Here is a 22310-nt window from a genome sequence, read left to right as displayed (position 1 = left end):
CCGTCACATTATGAGGCCCCCACGGCTGAAAGGGCGAGCATGTTTGGTGGGATGCGGATTCGAACCCGCGACCCTCAGATTGTGAGTCGAGCGCCTTATCCACCTGACTACCGTTTGGAGACCAATGATTTTTTCTTCAAGAGATATGGTTAAAAACCATAAGTATCGCTTCCTTTTTAATGCTATTATATGATGTAATTTTAACACTATGATTTAATATGAAGAGATATGCTAAGTTTGTTTGGTCTTCCTGTAACTAGAGTGTAACATTATTTTTCAACTGGTGTTTTCAATCCGAACGGCACCTTATGCAGACGTGGGGTGAGCGGCCAAGTCAGAAATCTCTTGGGTTCAGCTATGGCCGTCTGTAATTTTGAACTTTATCCAGCTTACTGAACCGAATAACAGTATTGAATGTCACTTTTATAACGCGCCCACATCTGAAAGTTCAGCGATATCACGTCTCGAACCCTTGACCTTTGGGTCCACAGATTGGCATGCTAACCACTTGGTTACACCCACATACCTACTTCTGTATGGGATATAGAACATTAACCTTACTTGGTCCAGATATGCGTTCCTATAAAGATAGATTAGCGTCGTAGAAACAATAACACAAAAAATTTAAACTTCATAAAAGTTATTTTGGTTTTAATAACAGATTTTACATAATTCAGCTACGCAGATTTTTAAAATAATATTATTATTTTTTCTATCACGAAACGAATTTTTACAAATCGGGAATAAAAAAAAATTACTTACATCAAATTATTGTTTCATTTACCACAATGAACATTTTTATTGTTATGTTTGTTAACAAAAATACAAATAAACCGAAGAAAAGGGAAGAACATTGATGTCAAACGAATATGGATCCTCATTCATCTTGATTTTTTTGTGTGAAATCTACGTCTTTTAGTCTCTAAACTACGTGTTGTGGTCTTTCTTTTATGTATTGCGTTATGACATTTTGTGAAAAATCTGTACGAGATGGAGAAAAATGGATATCATTTTCGGAATCAGCGTACAGGAATTACTGTAGAACATGTAAAAATATCAAGACAATAAAACCATCGCAGGCCTGTGTAATCCATCACCTCCCCCTTCATATGACATATCCACACCAACAGTGCACATGACATGTACATATGATAACCTATGTAATAAATGTAGATATGTTTACTCCAACTTTGCTATTGAGTAAATTAATAGATGAATAAAACCGAATTTAAGGAAAACGTAAATCAATGCGCTTTGTAGGTAAAACGGACTATGTTAGTTCCTGAACCTCGTGAACCTCGTGTTTGTATTCGGCTCAAAGTGAAAAGTTAGGGATTCCGTTAGTTAGGGGGCTGGTATCGCCAGGTATGATAAAAAAAGTTAAAATGTAAAAATAGATGAGGCTAAAAAATACATTTCTTGAACACTATTTTCACCTACGACAAACTACGGCATCTATACGTTGGTAAAAATGCCAATCCTGTCTTATATGACGTATATTCAAGTAGCTAAGAAAACCCGAATCGACGGAACGACGAATAAAACGAGAAATGGATGATGTTTAGAAGTGCTCAAAACGTGAAGACGTCACATTTACTAAAAATAACAAAATTGCAATAAAACTGAACGTACCTTCATTCGTCTTGTCATTTTATTTCTAATGGTCACAAACGTGCCTACTAAAATCAGCTCTCTGGGACAAACAAGCTCTATTTATATATATTTCGGGCAACTTGCCCGAGTTAACATAAAATAGCTATACAGGCGAGAAGCCTACTGATAATTTCGCTTTTACGACCCACATTAATACTGAATTCAGTAATAAATGCAGCAGATAAACTGTTTCTCTCAACAGATTCGGTAGCATCTGCACCGACAAGAGGTTTAGATAGGAAGCGTTATTTGAAATATATGCGTATTCTCTTAGTTTTGACTGAGGTGTGGTAAAGAAAGAGACTGTGAAAGTAATCGTTATTTATCACACAATCAAAAGGAAAACTATGATTTCCTTAGTTTTTAGACATAAAGAAGACTGATGACGAGTGTATGGCAAATATATAAAATCTGTCTGAAGATCTGTTTGGAAATCTGTGTGAAATGTATCTCAAATTAAGAAAGTATAGAAAATTTCGCCTTCACATAATGTGCTCTACTTTACAGCAAGTTTTCTTGCTCGTGATACTATACACGAATAACTCAGAACGATTAGTAATTAGGGCAGAAGAGACCTAGCCATGCTCCTTGACCAACGTGTTACTTTTAAACGTACATAAAAATGTGTGAACGAAAAATTTTAGGTGAACATTAAATATTCACGTACCTAATAAAGGATATGGAAAAGACCTAGTATGCCTGCATACTATGTATCTCTTATCTCTTTTATCTTCAGAATTATTCAGCTGTCCTTCATTTCAAAATGTAAAACCTAATTGTTTCAAAAATTGGTGTAATTTATTCTCGTCCCTGAAAAATACTTACATAACATGACAATCAAGTGAATCATAAGACATAACTTCATAAGAAAATCACAAATTAAAACTCGAAATCAAATTAGAAAATATAAACTAATACACTAATGAGCACAATTCAACATTACGTGGCAACATTAACGAAAATACAAGTTAACTCTTCTAAACATAAAAAGTATAAAACTAAAGTTAACCAACACATAATTCATCAATATACGTTTTCTTTAGTGAGCTATAATACAAAATAATCCCCTTTATATAAAAACTAGAAATGCAAGGCAGAACAAACCCTTCAAAAATCAGATCAAAAATACAAAATGAAGCACACCCTTTAAAACCAGAAATACTGAGTGAAACAACGAACTTAATGTTAAACCAAAAATACCAAATTGAAATAAACCCTTCTTTGTAACGTTACAATACAAAATAAAACAAGTATTTTTTAATGTTACAATACAAAATAAAATAAACCTTTTAATATTATATGAAAAATAAAATGACTCTTTCAGTATTACATCAAAACTTATTAATAGTAAATTAAAAACATAAACAATTAAAATCAACCAGGTAATAAGCATAGCTACTGAATATACTTTTCCCATGTTCTTGCTTATGAAGATTAGAATTGATTATTTGATCAGTTGGGTACCTCAGCTGTTAACGATATTTTCGGCAATAAACCCAATAACATCTTAGAAAGCTCAGTTAGCTTAGGAAATTTAGGTTACTACTAAACCCATATCCTAAGCTAACGATGCAAAATAATCGCTAAAATAAATGTATAATAATGAAAAATAATACAAATATAACTATATATATATTAAACATTTTAACCAATACTTTTAATGGAAGTAATATTATAGAAATATGTAGAATATCTCACTTCTGGAACACTTACATACTAGTTTTTAGCTTCAAGTTCTTTCGTAAATTTATCGCTCGTTGAACAACGCAACATCAGCATAACTGTGTATAAAGAAAACATTATATGATCCTCACTAACACGTCTTGTAACAATGAAAATCCATTAAGGCTCCGACATTGTAACATTAGAAGAGCCTGACATCTGAGATAAATTACTGCTACACATGTTACTGTTTAACTGTAGAGACTAATAGCAGGGCAATAGCGCAACCAAAAATTAATGTTTATGAAAATACAAAATAATAAGTAACATATTAAATGAATTCCTGAATTGTATAATAAATAGCTAGAATATCGGTACTCTAATTAATATACAACAACGTTAAATGTAATAAAAATAAATCTATGAAACATACTATGAAACGTGCGTAACACAACTAATCTCTGTCACTTTACAAACCATATGTAGCAGGCAACAGGAAGTAATAAAAAAAAAGTTAAACCACTTGTAAAAGCCAAAAGTTAAACATGGTAAGACTGGTGAAAGTTCAATAAGACTAAGGAAAATGAAAATACAACAATGACAAAATAATGTGATTAAGTTTACGAGCTAATAAGCTATGCGTAGCCAACATTATCTGAAGTATTTGTATTTGGATATGGAAAGTTTATAAGTTCGAAAGTGTATGAATGAAAACGTTTAACTTGATTATTTGATCAATGATGCTGATATCAAAATCCAAGTTGTGAGCTTTGTTTTAAAGATAGAGCTTTTATTTTCAGAGTGAATTTTGGAGGTAAATTGTTCGGCTGTGTATAAAAAAGAACAAAATGAGATAAATTGGTATAAGAATATCAAATATATTTACAAGAGCAGAACTTTATTATAGTCTTCCTTAAACATTTAAGTTCAAATAAATATAAATGTGCAACTTGTGGTCTGAAGTTAACAACCATTGGAATTCCTCGTATTTGTAGGAAGACACTTTACCCGACTTGTGTAAATGTGTTGTCAAGTAACAAATACATGGCCTGCAGTAATTCATTTAATGTAAAGAATACATGGCCTGCAGGAGTTCATTTAATGTAAACAATACATGGCCTGCAGGAATTCATTTAATGTAAACAATACATGGCCTGCAGGAATTCATTTAATGTAAACAATACATGGCCTGCAGGAATTCATTTAATGTAAACAATACATGGCCTGCAGAAATTCATTTAATGTAAACAATACATGGCCTGCAGGAATTCATTTAATGTAAACAATACATGGCCTGCAGTAATTCATTTAATGTAAACAATACATGGCCTGCAGGAATTCATTTAATGTAAACAATACATGGCCTGCAGTAATTCATTTAATGTAAACAATGCATGGCCTGCAGTAATTCATTTAATGTAAACAATGCATGGCCTGCAGGAATTCATTTAATGTAAACAATACATGGCCTGCAGGAATTCATTTAACGTGAAACAGTGGTAATTTTTATAAGTGGCATAAACATATCTGTGCTGACTAATGCAAAGCATTACTTTACCAGAATTATTCAAAGGCCAAGAAAATTTTGATAAAATGTTTCTAATTTCATCAATAGGAAGACTAATGTTAAAAATGAATAAAACTAAACGTTTATGTTATTTTAGCTTCAAAGTATTTTGATTTTATTTTAATGTTCAATGGAATTACTTGTGATGATGAACAGATGAATACCAACTCTCTCTTTGATAACATTACAGTGTTTCTTTAAATGTATTTGAGACCATTACTTAATAGAATTGACAAATCCTTAGCCATAGCTTTTCTAGCACTGGCAATAAACCTTTATCTGTATATATTTTTGTATAGTTTGGGAAGCAAAATAATGTTAGTTATTGCACTGTAAAGTTTCACAGAATGCACACCAGGGTCTGAGAAAATTGTAATGTGTTTTTGTATGATACTTTTTATATCGGTTTTAACGTGTTTGCATACCTCATTACAGAAGGTTTTAAGGTTTTTAGATTAAACCCTAGTTCCTTACATAAAGTTTGTAATATAGCAATTTTTTTAAATAAAACGAATGTTGCAAGTTGCTCTAACGGCGGGAGTGATACCATATCATCATGTAAATAATCTAAATACTCAGTAACTTGTTTCTTACTCATAACGTGTTCATTGATTCTATCGATTTGTTTGTTTTTTGGTTTTTGTGCACAGCTATACAATAGGCTATTTTAGCTCTGTCCATGACGGGGAATCGAACCCACGATTTTAGAGATGTAAGTCCGTAAACTTATAGCTGATTCACTCTGTTTACGCTTTTTCTAAATGAGATTACTTTTAGTTTCCTTTTTTTAATCCTTTTATGTAAAATTTTAATAAGCGATTTACTAATTTATTTCCAATACTTTTAAGACATTCCCGGAATTTTGGACCCTTGGTTAGTCGCAAATCTTCATTAGTTAGTGAGGAATGAGTAAAGTGTTGTTTATTCAGATGTTAATTTCTTCCAAGAACAATAAATCAACGAACTAAGTTATACATTATGGGATTCATTGCCGAAAATATCGCTAACAGGAAAAGTATAAAATAGTCTTGTAAGTTACTCCTAGCCCGCCCGGCATGGCCAGGTGGTTAAGGCGCTCGACTCGCAATCTGAGGGTCGCGGGTTCGAATGCCCGTCACACCGAACATGCTCGTCCTTTCAAAGAAGGAAGGCTGTCAAGTGGGTTGTATCCTTGACGTAAGAAACAGCTTTAGAAACGATGGCAGAACAAGATCTGCCATCGGCTCAACGGTCCGCAAGGACTATGAGAAATAAAAAAAAAAGAAAAAAGTTACTCCTAAGGATGGCCAGGTGGTTAGGGAACTCGACTCGCAATCTGAGGGTCGTGGGTTCAAATCCCCGTCACACGAAACATGCTCACCCTTTCAGACGTGGGGGCGTTTTAATGTGACGGTCAATCCTTTGACATTGCTAAATTAGGGACGGCCCTCGCGTAGCTTTGCGCGAAATTCAAAAACAAACAATAAATCCTAAGGATGACGTATATCACGTCGAAACATATACGTGTAGAGTGATATTTCTATTTTAAAGTGGAAGCCGTACGGTAAATACAAATACGTTTTGTGTAAATACAAAACGTTGTTTTTAATTATTTATTATAATTTAAAATTTTAAACACAAGTGCCGGTAGTGTATATATATATATATAGAGAGAGAGAGTCTTTTTAGGGCAAGTCCCTGTCTTAATAACTATTTATTGTGTAATGATCTTAACGTTGTATTCCTTTTAATTGTATATATACACACCATACATTATATACAAAGTGCACTTTTTACAAAGTTTCATCCAAAAAGATAAAGAATAAAAAAAAACATACATAAAATGCAAAACCCCTGTGTGCACTAAAAGAAAGTAATAGAAGTTGAAATGTAAATATAGACAAAAAAAAAAGACAAAATAAAAATAATATAACAAAATGATGTTGCAAAGATACACAGTATGTGCAATAATGATAGAAAGTTAGAACCCCTTTTCTATACTGGAGCCTTAGCAACAGGTCCTCTGGTGTAGTGGTTGATTTCGGCTTCTGGCTATATTTTTATGGATTATTTCTTTAGCTCTTGCCAGACCTTTTTGGGTCTGAGCTAGTTCGGGCCACAGTTGCTACACCTCCTCCTCCAGCTTGATGATGAGTCATTGCTCTTCAGCATCCAGTTCTCTTTGTCATTGTAGAGTACCAAAACCTTGATTTCTTTCAGCCTGGCAGTGATGTATCAGAGTCGGGAGCTGCTAAAGCGTTGGACAATTGGTGATTGTTGTCAAGGTATCGTTAGAAACTCTAACTTCACAGATTGTTGACGTTGAAAAGAATCTCTTCGGTGGTGGAGTAGCGGTAGTAGTCAACGTGGATACTCCCTTGTTGATGTCTGTCGTTGTTGGTGTTCTACCACCAGTGACTGGACAGATGGGTCCTTGGCCTACTGCTACAATGAAGGGTGGCCATAATAGCAATTAGATGTCTTCTGACTGAACTTCATCTCCACAAATGTCTGATTTTGAGATATAGTGATCTTTTTTGAAGATGTCGACACATACCATCTTGGCAATGTTTTGGTGAAGTGCATTCTTTGGTGGCGCACTGCATGATCTTGTTGTGGCGTACTTAGGTGTCCATCAGTTCCATTTTGGCAGTAGTATTTAGGGTTTAGTAGAAGTTGAGTATTGTAGATGTCGATCAGCTATTACCCAATTTCCTGTAGATATTTTTCAGTGAAACTCGGCTGAATAGTTGGAAATTAAGGATCACAACGTCCTTTTGGTCTCGTTAGCCTTGTGGGCTACAAACCATCCTAATTTTACAAAAATCAAGTGACTATCACACAATGTATTACATAAGTTCACCATGAAACATCACTTGATAGTTTGGGAAGCAAGGAATGTCACTTCCAATTAAGTAATTGTTATAACAGTTGGTCATGGCATTCAATCCAAGCAGTATCAACCAGGAGGTCGGCACCAGAACTGTTTTTCACCTCCTCGCCAGGTGCTTTCTCATCTGACTCAGACAGCCAGTAAGTAATCGCAGCATTTTCCTTCTCCCCAGCTAAGCCAAGAATGTACGAAAGAGTACTCTCACTTGTTGTCATGGTTAATATCCTATACAATAACCTAAGACTAATTATTAATAAATAACTAATTTTATTTTAATTACTTAGTTTTCCCCTTTTTATCAGCTTCCTCAGTATTACAAATCAAGAAACCCTCAACCATCGATACCCAAAACACTTGATAAAGAGAAAAATGAAGAAGATAAACGAAAATTACAGGCAGGCAGACAAGTTCTCCTATGTAAGAAGTCTATCTGAAAACGTACGAAGGACATATAAAGAGCATAAAGTCAGACAAGTATTTAAAAGCCACAACAAAATATGATCACAACACATCAGTGAAAGACTCAATAAAGAGGAAAATAACGTTTACAACATCCAATATGAGCGTGGAGAATATATTGGAGAAACAAAATTACTAAAAAAAAATTTGAATTCAGGAACACAACAAAAATATGAAAATTGTAATATAGATCTATCTACAATGGCCCATAATGCCTGAAAAGAAGACCCATACGATAAAATACTAAACTAATAGGATATGAGCCATGCACAACAAAAGGAAAGACAAAAGAAGCTTTCTACATCCTCTAACTGATAACACACTCAGTCAACCTAGCATAGAAGTCAGCAAAACCTGGATACCCTTCATGAAAACATTCAGAGAATGATTTCAAGTATAATGGCGGAGATCCCAATGAAATGGATACCACACTAGACTTTCTATCAAGTAGACCCAGGATCGAATCTTAACCATTACCAGAATAGTTGGCAGCAAATTAGCAGCCAAAATGTAGAATAAACACTAATTAGGAATTAGTATGTAGATATATGTGGATAAATGAAAATAATAAAAGTAAATAAATTAATTACTAATTAATATTTAGACTTATGTGATCATATAGGCTACTCAACATGATAACACTTGATATTCAATCCCCAAAACCTTACCCTAAGTACTTAGTATGTTCATTATACTCTGACTTATCAGTCTGAACCTTTGGTTCGTGATCAATCCAGTGTAAGAAAGATTCACCAGTGATATATGGTCTTAGATTGTTAACATGTTTAACACGCTTACACGACCACTGTAGCTCATAAATATTGAACTGAGGTGTCAGAGGACTAAATAAGGACTTGTCCAGTTGAACGTCAATTCCTTAACTGTTTTATCATATGACAGTCTTTCCTAGCTTTAACGCTTAAATTCATGTGCAAAAAACAAAAAATACAGGCTTCAACTACTGCAACTAGCTGTATTTCTCTACCAAGTATAAGAATGTATAACCATTCAGTATCTGTTCAAATATTGCTCAATATGTCATCATAGCATAAGAAAGTGTTTGCCTCAGTCTGATTAACTGACATTTTAAGCATAAACTCGATAGTTTGAATTATCCATTCTGCTAAACCATCAAGGTGAAATTAATTCTTTAGTCCACGTGAATCCCTTCAGTGTTCCAAATCATGATATCCAGTGTTAAACTAATGCATCAGCAACAGACAGTGCTGATATATCGTCCAAGTAATTGGTGAACTTAACTCCCTAATCCGCAGCTAATGGTGGTAATGTTTAATAAAGGCCACATCTGCTAGCTGTTCTTACTCTATTTTGCAGCTTTATTCATGATCCATCAACATACAACTAACATACGTCATCATACATTCTTCTCACTATAATCAGTATCCAGCAGGAATTCATATTTGTTTTCATGGATATGCCAACACCTGAGTTTCAACTAAAGTGTTTTTTGTAGCTAAGATGCTTGGTGACTTTCTTCAGTCCATCTAAAAGCAACTCATCTTTAGTGATTACCAATAATAGTGTAGTAATCACAGAAAACTTGTCCACAAAACAACGGTAATACGAAGAAAAACCAAGAAAACTGAACTTGTTGGTCAACAATGAGATGGAGCCGGCCTTGCATCATTTCAAAGCCCACATGGTCAATAGAAATTCCATCTCTACCTACAACAAGACTTCCTGATTTCAAATTCAAGCCTGCTTTACCTATCTGCTGAAATACTAGACTTAGGTTTTCTACAGTAGATTCGAATGCTCAACCTAATACTAAAACATAGACCAGACACCTCTTTCACTGCAGCACCTGCAGTGTAGGCTCCATTAGTGTCGCAAAAAATGGCGGGCACATTACTCAAGCCAAAACTTTTGCAAACCATCTTACGTACTGAAAACACTTTTTGGTTTGCTCTAGTCATTCAGTTCGACCTGCTAATGTCCAAATGCGAATTTTAGAATGCTGGACCATTGGTCTTCTTCTAAAGCATTCAGACATCCATCTGTCTGTAGGAATCAAACGGCATCAATGCAGATCATCTCGTTCACCCAACTTAAGTTAACAAAGAAATTTGGCATAACCTCCTTTTTTGTCAACTATAACTGAAGACAACCGTGAACTTTGCGGATAGTGTATGATTCCATCCTTTAATATTCACTGTAATTCACTACTGGTTAAATCCCTAGTGTTCCAAGAAAGCCTACACGGTGAGTGATTAATCAGACGTATGCCACCTGTATTTATGTGATGATGAGTTGCCTTTGTTCAATCCAATTAATCAACTGGTCTCATAAGTATAAAGGCATATTCGATCAACAATTCACTGGGCTTCTGCCACTGTAATAACTCTAAGTTTGTGCACAAAAATCAACAACTTACCTCAGATGTGTTGGCAACCATGTATATACTCTCAAACATGGTGCAACAGAAACAACCCTAGTGATATCGTTAGCCTTTGATACCTCCACTTTGCCTACCATGTTGACGACAGTTCTACTTGGAAGCTAAAAAGTTGACTTCCCATGATGACAGAATGACAATAGAACTAAATTCTTTCTTGGACGCAACTGTTTGATCTATTGTGTTAGCTATCTGGATATGAAAAAATGCATTTCATGCATAGGCTTCATCATTGCATTACATGACATTAATGTATTAGACCTCATTCAAAGTATAACACTTGTGTATGAAGGTACTGTGACTCCCTCTACAACGTAAAACTCATGTTGCCCACCGTTCCCTGGCCTTATCTGTAAACATTAGATGACTTTCACACATAAACACAGTTTACCCGTTCCACAGGTAAATCTAATCAACAATGTTTGTAGTACATTCATTCTTAGGATTCAAATGCCTGCAACAAGGTCAGAAATGACTATCTTAATTCTATGGGTGACATTAACTAAATAGTTTAATCCATGCCTTTCTATTCATAGCTAGTTTATCAACATTTCCCAGTACAAAGTCAGCATCTACAAGCTGAAGTGGTAGCTTTATATAGAGACCGGTTCATAGTGAGGCCAACCAGTGTCTTGTCAGCTCTGTATCAACTAAGAAACATACATTTTGTCCCTCAACCTTCATTGGAACATACCAAATACCACAAAACTCTGAAGGAGGTAATATGATCACCAAATAGTTTGGCACCAGCAGCCTGTTGTGCTCCTGCAATTTAGTGGACTCCATAGTTTCTTGGAGCCAAATAAACAGCATATAATGCTTTCTGACGGCTCTGCTGCATCTAATTTCAATCAGGCAAAACTATTAGTCATGCCTACCTCACTGTGAACCAAGAAATGGGCAGCTAAATTTGAAATTACCCACTTGCCCATATACAAATCAGATACTTTAGTACTCCCTTCCACAGCAATGTCTAGGTGGAGGCATCATAAGAAACACTACCCACTCAAAGGTATCTAGTGATGTTGTGTTGGCTTCTGGAATGCCCTCAATGAAGCTCGAACTTAGTGTGATATTGTCATTGCAGTAGCTACTTCAGGGTCTTTCTCTCTAATTACTTATTGAAAACTACCACTTTAAACTTAGTTGCCATAGAAATTGCTTCCATGAGGGAAAGAATGCCTTTCATTCCTAAATTATGTTTCATAACCTCAGTTGGTAGCCCCATGAAGTTATTTCCATACAAGCATTTTCTCATGATTTGCTGAAGCCTTTGCAGGACATGCTTTTCCACGCAAACGAAGCAGATCATCTGTGTAAGCAGTCAAGCTATCAATGAGACTCTCTCTTTTAAATCTTGAACTCGACTTAATGATGGGCGCTATTCTTCATGGGGCAAAATGTCAGTGCAACTCGGGCATGGCTGTATTCCAGTTTTAAAGTCGATTCTCATTCAAATGCTTGTTTTAGTAAAATGTTGGACCATCTAAGCTTAAGATCAAGTGTTTCAATGTTTGTTCCTAAGTCCGATCCTCAGGGTAAAAACTCGATCGTCAGTTCTGGGTGCATCAGCTTCTAACAGTTCTCTGTCTTACTTTTGTGACTGCAACGTGAATGAAGTGATGGGAACTTCACCGTATCAGAAAAAGACCATTCTTTCTGTATATTGTCCATGGATTACAGATTAACACAAATTTATATCTATAATTTATACAGTAAAGAATTATTAATTAATTCAAAAGTGTGTGTGCATGATTTAGAGATTAAAAAATTTAAAAAATCCTGAAATATGACTCAAGTTTGTATTCATGAACTAGACGTTTAAATTACAAAAGTTGTCAAATAGTTGACGTTATGTCCACGGGATACAGGTTATAGATTGGAAAAATTCGTTAATTAATCCAATTTTATATTCACGGACTAGAGATTAAAGCACGGAAAAAAAAGTACTTAAATAATTGAAATGTCGACTTACTTATTACAGATTAAAGCACCCAAATAATTTTCACTCAGCTCAAATCTGTACCTTTGAATTACAGATTAAAGAAGTTGATTAATCCTTAACTATAAAAAGTTTGTATTCACGGAATATGTATTAAAATGGAAAGAAAACTCAAATAACACACGTTTGTGTTCCTGGAGTAGAGGTTAATGCACCAGAAAAGTTGACTACGAATTACATGTTAAGCACTAGAAAATTCTCAGTTAATACAAGTCTGTGAGGCTGAACTACAGATTAAATAGTTTAAAAATTCTACAGTTACTTTAAGTTTGTTTTGAAGATTTAGAGGCTAAAGTAAAGTACTGAAAACGTTGCAAATAGTTCACATATATTAAAAAACGTCACAGAACCTTAACTTAATTTAAGGTTTTGTTTATGAGACATAAGTTAAAGAACTGGAAGAATTCTCAGTTAGCTCAATTTTACGTCCATGGACTACGGATTAAAAGTTTGAAAGAAGCTTTAGTTAACTGAAATGCATGTTCACTAAAAGTACTGGAGGAGTCATCAAGTAGTTGAAGTTTATATCGCAGGGTCTGAGTTTTTTCCTAGCACATAGTTAGAATACAGTATATTATCATATTGTGAAATTCTGGATAATGCTTCATTGTTTCCATTGATTAAAGAAAATGAATAATGCACTGTGTTATACTGCACGCCCTATCCAGCGTGGATTAAAGTAACTAGTGTGCATAATCTGTTTTGGATATTCCGGCGCCCTCATCTAAAGTCAAAAGAGCTGCTCTGAGATATTTTGGAAAGCTGTAAAGAGCACAAAAGGAATAGACTCTGAAATCTCTGTAAACACTTGGAGCTAAGTTGTAAGAGGAGTGGCTTGCCTATTCCATTAGATGCAGTAATGGTTCCTGGCAAATTGTAGTATGATAAATCAAAATTAGGCTCATTCTCTGTTACAATAAGGCCCAGCAGTAAAATATAATAACCATTTATTGTCTTTTTGCATTTAATTTTTTAATCTGTTTTATACAGATAATGAATATTCTAGCATTGTGCCCAATCAGCAAACCACGATAGTTTAACTTTTGCAAGATAAGTACTGATTTAGTCATGAAATCTCAAATGGATGGTGTTTAGTGTTTTTGATTAATAACATGAAAGAATGAACTTTCACGTTCAACTAACATTGGATGACATTATTTGAAGAAACAAAACCACCAAATAAAATCCCATAACACAATATCTTAGTTTTGTATCTATCTATTAATGTATCTTGACCTATCATAATCTTACTACAAACAAAACAAAATGTTACAATAACAAAATTCAACAAAGCACATGAAGGAATACGGAAGACCTTCTGACACTGGAAGAAGTTTTAACATAAAACTAGAATATTTGGCTTAGCTTAGTAAAGTTATTTATGTTTATCTTTTTTGAATGAGTAATGGGCCATAAACGTAATGATCACATACTAATTGTAATTTAATTGCCATTTCTCGCACAAGCTTGTCCTATTTTCTTGAGAAATTAGTCAACAAATCTGCCCTCCCCCTTCTTCAACTTCCTATTCCAGTCCTTTAATTTTTTTCCTCTAAAAGAAATTCAAGGTTCCCGTGTACAATATAATTATAGCAAAAAGGAGATCTGCCAAATACGTTTCCTGTTTCGGTACCGTTTACGTCAATCACAGCAGAGGAAAGTAGCTTCTCTCAACAGAATGAGTCAGTGAGGAAAACGAACACCAACCATCTTTATACTTTCTTCTCTCCATTTGTGGGGTTTCCCTTAATTTCTTTACCCCAATAACATATTTTCAGCTTGGCAGAAATCACTGAAAGTAGACAAGTATTATCTTGTGTTTAAAATTGGACCACGGCATTAGGTTGACGTCTCTGGCTGAAACGAATTGGAGTTCTCTCACCGATTAACTAGTGGAAGTTTGGAGTACTAATCACTAGTGAAAAAACGTTCCTCTTACATATCATATCAGATATTGTAGTTAGAATATATTTTAATATTAACACTTTACTGGCGATAATTTCATTTAGTGAACTAGATTAGTCAACTAACGTCTAGTAAGGTAATTTTTTCATAACGTTAAAATTTTCTTTCCTCTTTTTACAGAAAGAAATTCAGGAAGAGGTTGAAATTAACGCACAGTTTTAATGTTAAAAGCAATATGTTGCTTAAATGACACCAAAGTCTTTATATACGTAAATAATATAGTTCTTTGAATAAAAAAATTTGTTGCATATTAATATTACTTATCTCTCTGCGATAAGCTATATTAACATTACTTACAATATATTTTTTTATATTTCCCTTATTGGCTTAGTGATATAAGCTATAAGTTTATAATTCTAAATCTTGGGAGTCGAACCCTGCTAGCGATACAGCGCAGATATCCTGTTGAGCAATTTTGCGCTGAGCTCTCCCAACACGGGGGAGTCACATGACGTTTTGTACTCGTTTCAAGTTGATACAACTTTAATACTTATAATTCTCTATATATTGGGTATATCTTTACGAAATTTAACAGTCTTTCAGTTAATATCACAAGTCTTTCACATACAAAAAGTCATATTTCTTAGTGAAGCATTTCTAATAAAATAAAATAAAGTTCTGTCCATGAATATATTGAGTATTTGTTTTGAATAGTGTGTAAGGTAATTTTCATGTTAAAATTAAAACCTCCTAAATGTATTTCAAACGTTTTTTTTTTCACTAAATCCTTATAGTTTTTATGTTATTTTCTCTACCCTACCTCAAAACGAGATCGGTCAATTTGAGTGAAATGTGACGAGTCGAGCACCGGACTTAAGCACTGTGAGTGCTATCTGCACTCTGTCTAACGCAACGAATCGAGACCCGGATTTAAGCATTGTAACTCCGGGGGACGACTTCAGAAACACTCGAAGGATAACTAATTATTGACAGTGTCAAGTAGTTAACTTGCATTTATGTCGTAGTATTACTTATCTAGTGAAAACTGTTTTTATTTTATTTCAAAAAACAATACGTGGACTGAATATAGAGAGACTCCGAAAAAAAAAATCACTGTTAATATTTTATATATATAAAGCAAAAACAAATCTGTTTGTCTGTTTGACCGTTACCTAACAACTCCTAGGTCGCTCGGCCAATCGTAACCAAACTTTGTGGATTAATAGTTTGGAACAAGGAACATGTTAATAGGGTTAAAAAAAACCTTCCACCCACATTATTGCTGTTATTGAGCATTTATTATATTTGAAATAAGTTTACTACATTCACAGATGGCGCCACGTCCTTACACCACAAACAAAAACTTTATTCAATTTTCTACAAAACAATATGCACACAGTGTTGTGGGAGGGCACACAAACGTCTTATATATATCTTATATATATATCTTATATATATACTAGTGCTCTCTATGGAGGAATGCGGTGTAAACTATTGCAATACTACATAAACTCAGTTGAAGTTTCTACTTGAATAGCCACCATAAGGCTGATATGAAGAACCGTTTCTTGAGTTACACCCACTTCCTACTTTGGCATATTATCTTTCAACCTCAGTCGTAAGACACTTCTGCGGCTAATGACTTTCAATTAATTAATCACGTGAAACACTGTGGAAGGACATTAAGAGCTGGGCGTTGAAAGCAGATAATAGAAAGCACCCCTACCGCCACTACTTTTACCGCTATCTCTTTCTACAAAGTCACCCTGACCATCACACAGTGTATACCATGTTTTAAGTATATACATATTGAGTTGTTAAAGCTTATACAAAACTTTTGGTGAGGTAATATTGCATACTGTAATAATATGTTATGTTATAAATAAAATGTGTGAAAGTTATGATTTTGTGTGTTACTTATCATAGCATCCACCCACGCATTTCCTAAAGTTCATATCCCACACAAAAGAGGGGACCGCAACTTGTTTTTCTATAATATTTTTATTCTTGTAGGTTCATAAAGCAAAATTAGTCTTTTTGTTATTGTTGTTGGAGTCAGACTTATATCAATATATATATATATAGAAAAACACATAAATATTCATGTTTCACGTTAACTAAGAGACTTTGGGTAATGACCTATAGCCGTGTGTACCTATTTGATACATCGCTAGAAGTATACATGTTTAATAATACCTGAATTAATGTAGGCGTCGGAAACAAACTTTAATTCACTTGCTTAATCTGGTTCACATCATGACAACAATTGTTCATGAAAAGTGATTATATACATGGCACCTGAACCACTACTATGACTGTGGAATTTAAACCGGCCGGATGAGCCTTTGTATTGGGCGAAAAGCCTCGTCGGCACTGGATTCATAGATGTAATGTGGTTAAAATATGGATTCCAAGAATTTATGTGGAAAGGAAAGTTGAAAATTTTTGTTAATATTTTACATAAGATCGTCTCAAACTTGATTAAAACCAAAAACCCGTATTGTTGATTTATTTTACCAAGTACTACAAATATAGCTATTCATATGAACGTCTTACTATTGGATTTTAACCTCAGTAACAGCATGAAATATGGAAGCGGTGTCGCCATCTAGTTCATTATTATCGTACTACGAACTGAAAGAGAGAGAGAGAATTAGTTTTATTACACAAAAAGAGAAATTAATATCCTACTTTTTATAGTTTGTCGTCTTTAAAAATATAAGTTCGTGTACAAAAAGCTCTTTTATAGGTATAAAACATTTTGTTGCAAAGTAAAAAGTTAAAGTACATAGCTATTGATAATATTGATAACCTAAATATCACATTGTTTGTTATTCTTTGTACCTCTTAATCGTTTTCCTCTTTTCACTTCATCCCACGAAATGTCATTACATCCAAGTAAAATGTTTGAAAGGACGTTTCTTTCAGTGTACTAGTCAACAAATGTAGCTAGCTGGACAAGGAAACACATACGAGCAAAAGATAAAACATTAAGACAGTTTTAAAACGTGTATTACTGATTTTTCATCTGTACTCTACTTACGAAATTGTAGTAATATTTCCCTTTTTTTACCCGTATAATTCTTTGAGCTCTGCTAAACCTCCTCTTTAAAACTATATAATTAAATGAAGCTTCCTCGATAAGCATTGGGGCTTATAACGCTAAAGTTCTGGGTTCAAGCCCTGCGGTAAGCTCAGCTATCTCTGAACTGTTGAACTTTGTTTGTTTTCTGAAATAGAAGCAAGTGCTTATCAACCAAGGTGCGTTATAAAATGCTACAGAATTCAAATTTAGAAATTAAGAATTTTGTTATTAGTTTAAGAAATAACTCAAATTTTGAAAGCTGATTCCACAAATTATAGATGTACGTTTGCCCGAAATTTGTAATCTGAGTTAAAAGTCAAAATTTTATTATAAAAAAGTTGTTTCAGTAGAGATCAATCTATTGAACTTAGTTCACAGTTTTCCAAATTTTTGTTTCAGTTCAATTGTATAGTACTAGAAATGGTCTTGCATAAGTAAATACTGACGTGAAACCCCCCTAGTGTGGCTAGCTTAAAAAAAACGGAGCCTTTTTAAAAGTATAAAAGGGATAGAAAAACTGCACTGCTTTGCTGAATATAAATTCAATAAATGTTTTTAAAAATTGATGTAAACTTGTTGGATAAGAATGTATTTGTGTATTTCAAATTGGTTTTCGTGAGTTACGCTCTCATTAAGTAACACACTTCTAAGTCCCCAACATGACAAAATATCATTGTGCACGTGTCTATTTCCACTCTCATTTGTTACTTAAGAATATCAGCAGCATTTGCTGAAGCCCAGATCTTCTCCTAATCTATCTCCTGTCGTGACTAAGATCCGATGCTTTAAATTTAGAAAAGTAATCACTCCAAAAGTATCGGCGACTTGACCAAAGCATAGAGAGAACATCTCAAAATAGACTCCATTTTTATCACGAGAGCTAAATTGAGTAGAGCATCTGTTTCATCAGCAGTCAACCAGCACGAACGCTGGGCTAAAGAAAACTTGTTTTACTACCATCTACCTACTCAACTTCACAAGTTGTCACACATTAGCTCTGAATATACTGCACTTGCATTCTACGTTGTTTTCTCCTCACTTCCTGTCATTATAGTCTAAAATGAGTGTGCTTGTTTTTTAAGCGCACTTAGGTGCTCACCTCTGTTATTTATGAAGAACTGCGTAGTTTAAGTTAGAACTTAACGATTCTTGTTGCACAATAATTACATGTTTCTTCAAAGAAAGGGGCAGCCGTTCGAGTATTTCTGCTTAATGATATCAAATTGTTGTGTATGATTCTACCAACTTTCTGTCCCCTGGTGGCTCACCGGCAAAATTCGTGGATGAATTCCCGCTACGAACTGCGCCATGGCTATTGTAGCTTTCCGCGTCATTTGTTTCTTATAGTTTAAATACTAATATACAATCTTTCTTAATTTAATTATATATACTTTTTATCTCTACAAACTAAAATCTATTACAGTGAAAACATACGTACATAATAAACATGTAACTTGAAATAATAATGTATTTTGTTTGAATATTTAATACACTTTGCTATGCTCGCATTATTACAACTTACTACAGGGACAATTAGGAACTCTAAATTGAGAGTGTTGACTTTAATGATAAATATCTCTCTGACGGATAAAAACCAAAGAGAAATGCCTGTTTCATTAAGGAATTTCTTTAATTAAAAAAAGGTTCTACTCATCACTCCAAGTAAAAATAAAACTATTTTATATCTAAATCTCGTTGACGACAGCGTTACTTGTTATAGCGCATACATTTTGTTTATTTTAGTCGAATTTATTTTATGCGTTTAATAAAAGTTAAAATAACTCTTATGTTCACGCATGCAAGTTTCTAACAGCGTTTCTCGGCATATACTAGTTTTAAATTTAGTTTTACAACTCCAGGAGAGGCTGAGAATGGCACATTTTCAACTAAACAACTATTTAGTGTATTCCCTGAACAAAGTTTTAGCATACGGTTTCAGTGCCGGCCATCATATGACTACAAGAAATCGTTTTAGGCAACGCAAAACATTTAGCAATGAACTGTTTAGTTTCTGTGCAGCATCTGGTTTTATGTTGAACAGCCTGTCTTTAGGCAAATAAATAAAAAGGACCATATGAAACAGCAGTGTGCATAGATAAGAATGACTGAAATCAAAATTACCTCAGAATTATAAACAGTATGAAGCTCAGTATACCTTGACATTTCTTTTATTGTCTTGCCTTTATATATAAATTCTTTTAGAAAGAAATAAACTATGCATGTATTCATACAAGAGTCACAAACTTGACTCGTTTGCAATGCCCTTTCCACCAGTGGCTCAGTGATAAGTCAGTAGGCTTATTACGCTAAAAACCGTGTTTCGTGGTGAGCAGGTCACAGGTAGCTCATTATATAGCTTTTTGCTTAACAACCAACACTCTTAACGCTAGAATCCCAATCTAAACAAAGAAACAATGTCTCTCGTATAGCGGTGATAGAAATCTAAAGTCAGTTTTCATGTTATTTCTAAAATGTGTTAAAATATCACCAAATATTTAACGTATTTAAAGTTCAAGAAAAACGATATCTAGTTCAGTTTTGTGTTGTTAATAACACGAAAAGAAGGGCAGAAAGCCAAAATGAGAAATATCGGTGAAAACCACAAAAATTAAAGAAGTTAGCACTAACAAAAAGCCAACTAAGACAAGATAACTTGCAAGGTTCCACGATCCAGTCGGTTGTTGTTGTTTCCGCCTAAAGCCTTGTTAACAAATACATAAAGGGGACATATAATTTTCATGTTTAATAAGATCATCACTCTACGTCCTCAGAATGTAAAAATAAATCTTGCACAGAAAAGATAGGCTCGTTCGTAATTTGAGTAATTAGATTTCAGTCCCATGGTATTATTAAAAAATATGTAAAACATAATAAAAACCGTACGAAAACAAAACTGTAGTGTATAACGATAACACTAAATCTAAATGACGTGAAATAAATTAGTTGTATTTCAAAATTTGTAGCGCCTACTGGAGGGATTTACACATTTTGATAAAAAGTTTAGGAAAAAAAAACGACCGTTATACTCCAGATATATGTATAAACGATTTTTTTAAATTTTATTTTAACCAACGTTTCGCCTTTGCGGCTTCATCAGGGTTAACATACACAACTGTTATGAATATTAACCCTGATGAAGCCGCAAAGGCGAAACGTTGATTAAAATAAAATTATATCTATCTGGAGTATAAAGGTCGTTTTTTCTAAACTTTTTATCAAAATGTATAAATTAGTTGTACATAACAACTGAACCCGAAGTTTTAATAATTTTGTTACAAAATCAAATTTCTCATCATGTAAGTTAGTCTCATTTTCTTTTTCAGTAAGGATATCATTACGTTTGTAGAAACAGAATAAAAGAAGTCTTACAAAAATCTGGTTGCTATGGTTATATGATAAATATCACAAGCCTAGTACTATTGTCCTGACAAACCATGTCGACTTCCCAGCAACATTTTGAATTTGTATACTTATTTTACGCACTGAGCCGCTAAGTCTCATAATTACAATACTAGTTGTTAAGTAAAAAAAATGTCTTACTTACATTTCATGTGGTTCGTCTGCCGCTGGAAAAAAAAAAGAACAAATAGGTCTTAATTCCTTATTCATCAACTTATCTTAACAGATTTTAAACAACTGGAACCATACACAACGAGCGTTAAATAATTGAAACTATGTACAATGAGTATTATCAGAGTTTTTACATTATTGTAATTATCAAATGACATAATGAAAAACAACAAAACTATTTGTCGGAATAACATTTTTAATTACCAGAATATTTTTGGTAATAAAATTCAGTAAGTGTTTGTTAAAAATAAATTAAATTTTTTTAGTTATGCTATCAATCCGAAAATAATGATAAAACAATAAAGTAACTGTAGAAGAGGTCCATGTTAAGATTTTAAATCTAACAATAAAGTGACTGTAGAAGAGGTCCATGTTAAGATTTTAAAGCTAACAATAAAGTAACTGTAGAAGAGGTCAATGTTAAGATTTTAAAGCTAACAATAAAGTGACTGTAGAAGAGGTCCATGTTAAGATTTTAAAGCTAACAATAAAATGACTGTAGAAGAGGTCAATGTTAAGATTTCAAAGCTAACAATAAAGTGATTGTAGAAGAGGTCAATGTTAAGATTTTAAATCTAACAATAAAGTGACTGTAGAAGAGGTCGATGTTAAGATTTTAAAGCTAACAATAAAGTGACTGTAGAAGAGGTCGATGTTAAGATTTTAAAGCTAACAATTGTAGAAGAGGTCCATGTTAAGATTTTAAAGCTAACAATAAAGTGACTGTAGAAGAGGTCGATGTTAAGATTTTAAAGCTAACAATAAAGTGACTGTAGAAGAGGTCAATGTTAAGATTTTAAATCTAACAATAAAGTGACTGTAGAAGAGGTCAATGTTAAGATTTTAAAGCTAACAATAAAGTGATTGTAGAAGAGGTCAATGTTAAGATTTTAAAGCTAACAATAAAGTGACTGTAGAAGAGGTCAATGTTAAGATTTTAAATCTAACAATAAAGTGACTGTAGAAGAGGTCAATGTTAAGATTTTAAAGCTAACAACAAAGTGACTGTAGAAGAGGTCAATGTTAAGATTTTAAAGCTAACAATAAAGTGACTGTAGAAGAGGTCAATGTTAAGATTTTAAAGCTAACAATAAAGTGATTGTAGAAGAGGTCAATGTT

The 22310-nt window shown here is 33.7% G+C and overlaps 1 protein-coding gene across 1 annotated transcript in view; it reads right to left on the bottom strand.

Moving 5' to 3' along the window:
• LOC106460832 (twitchin-like) overlaps positions 1-22310 on the bottom strand; it is a 248186-nt gene that overhangs the window by 195333 nt on the left and 30543 nt on the right. The window contains exon 3 of the mRNA XM_022387633.1: positions 21166-21187. Within this exon, the coding sequence (XP_022243341.1) occupies positions 21166-21187 (22 nt within the window). The remainder of the gene's footprint in view (positions 1-21165; positions 21188-22310) is intronic.

This window comes from Limulus polyphemus, unplaced genomic scaffold (assembly GCF_000517525.1).
Source record: "Limulus polyphemus unplaced genomic scaffold, Limulus_polyphemus-2.1.2 Scaffold845, whole genome shotgun sequence".
Lineage (NCBI taxonomy): Eukaryota > Metazoa > Arthropoda > Merostomata > Xiphosura > Limulidae > Limulus > Limulus polyphemus.
This window is presented reverse-complemented; position numbering and strand designations above follow the sequence as displayed.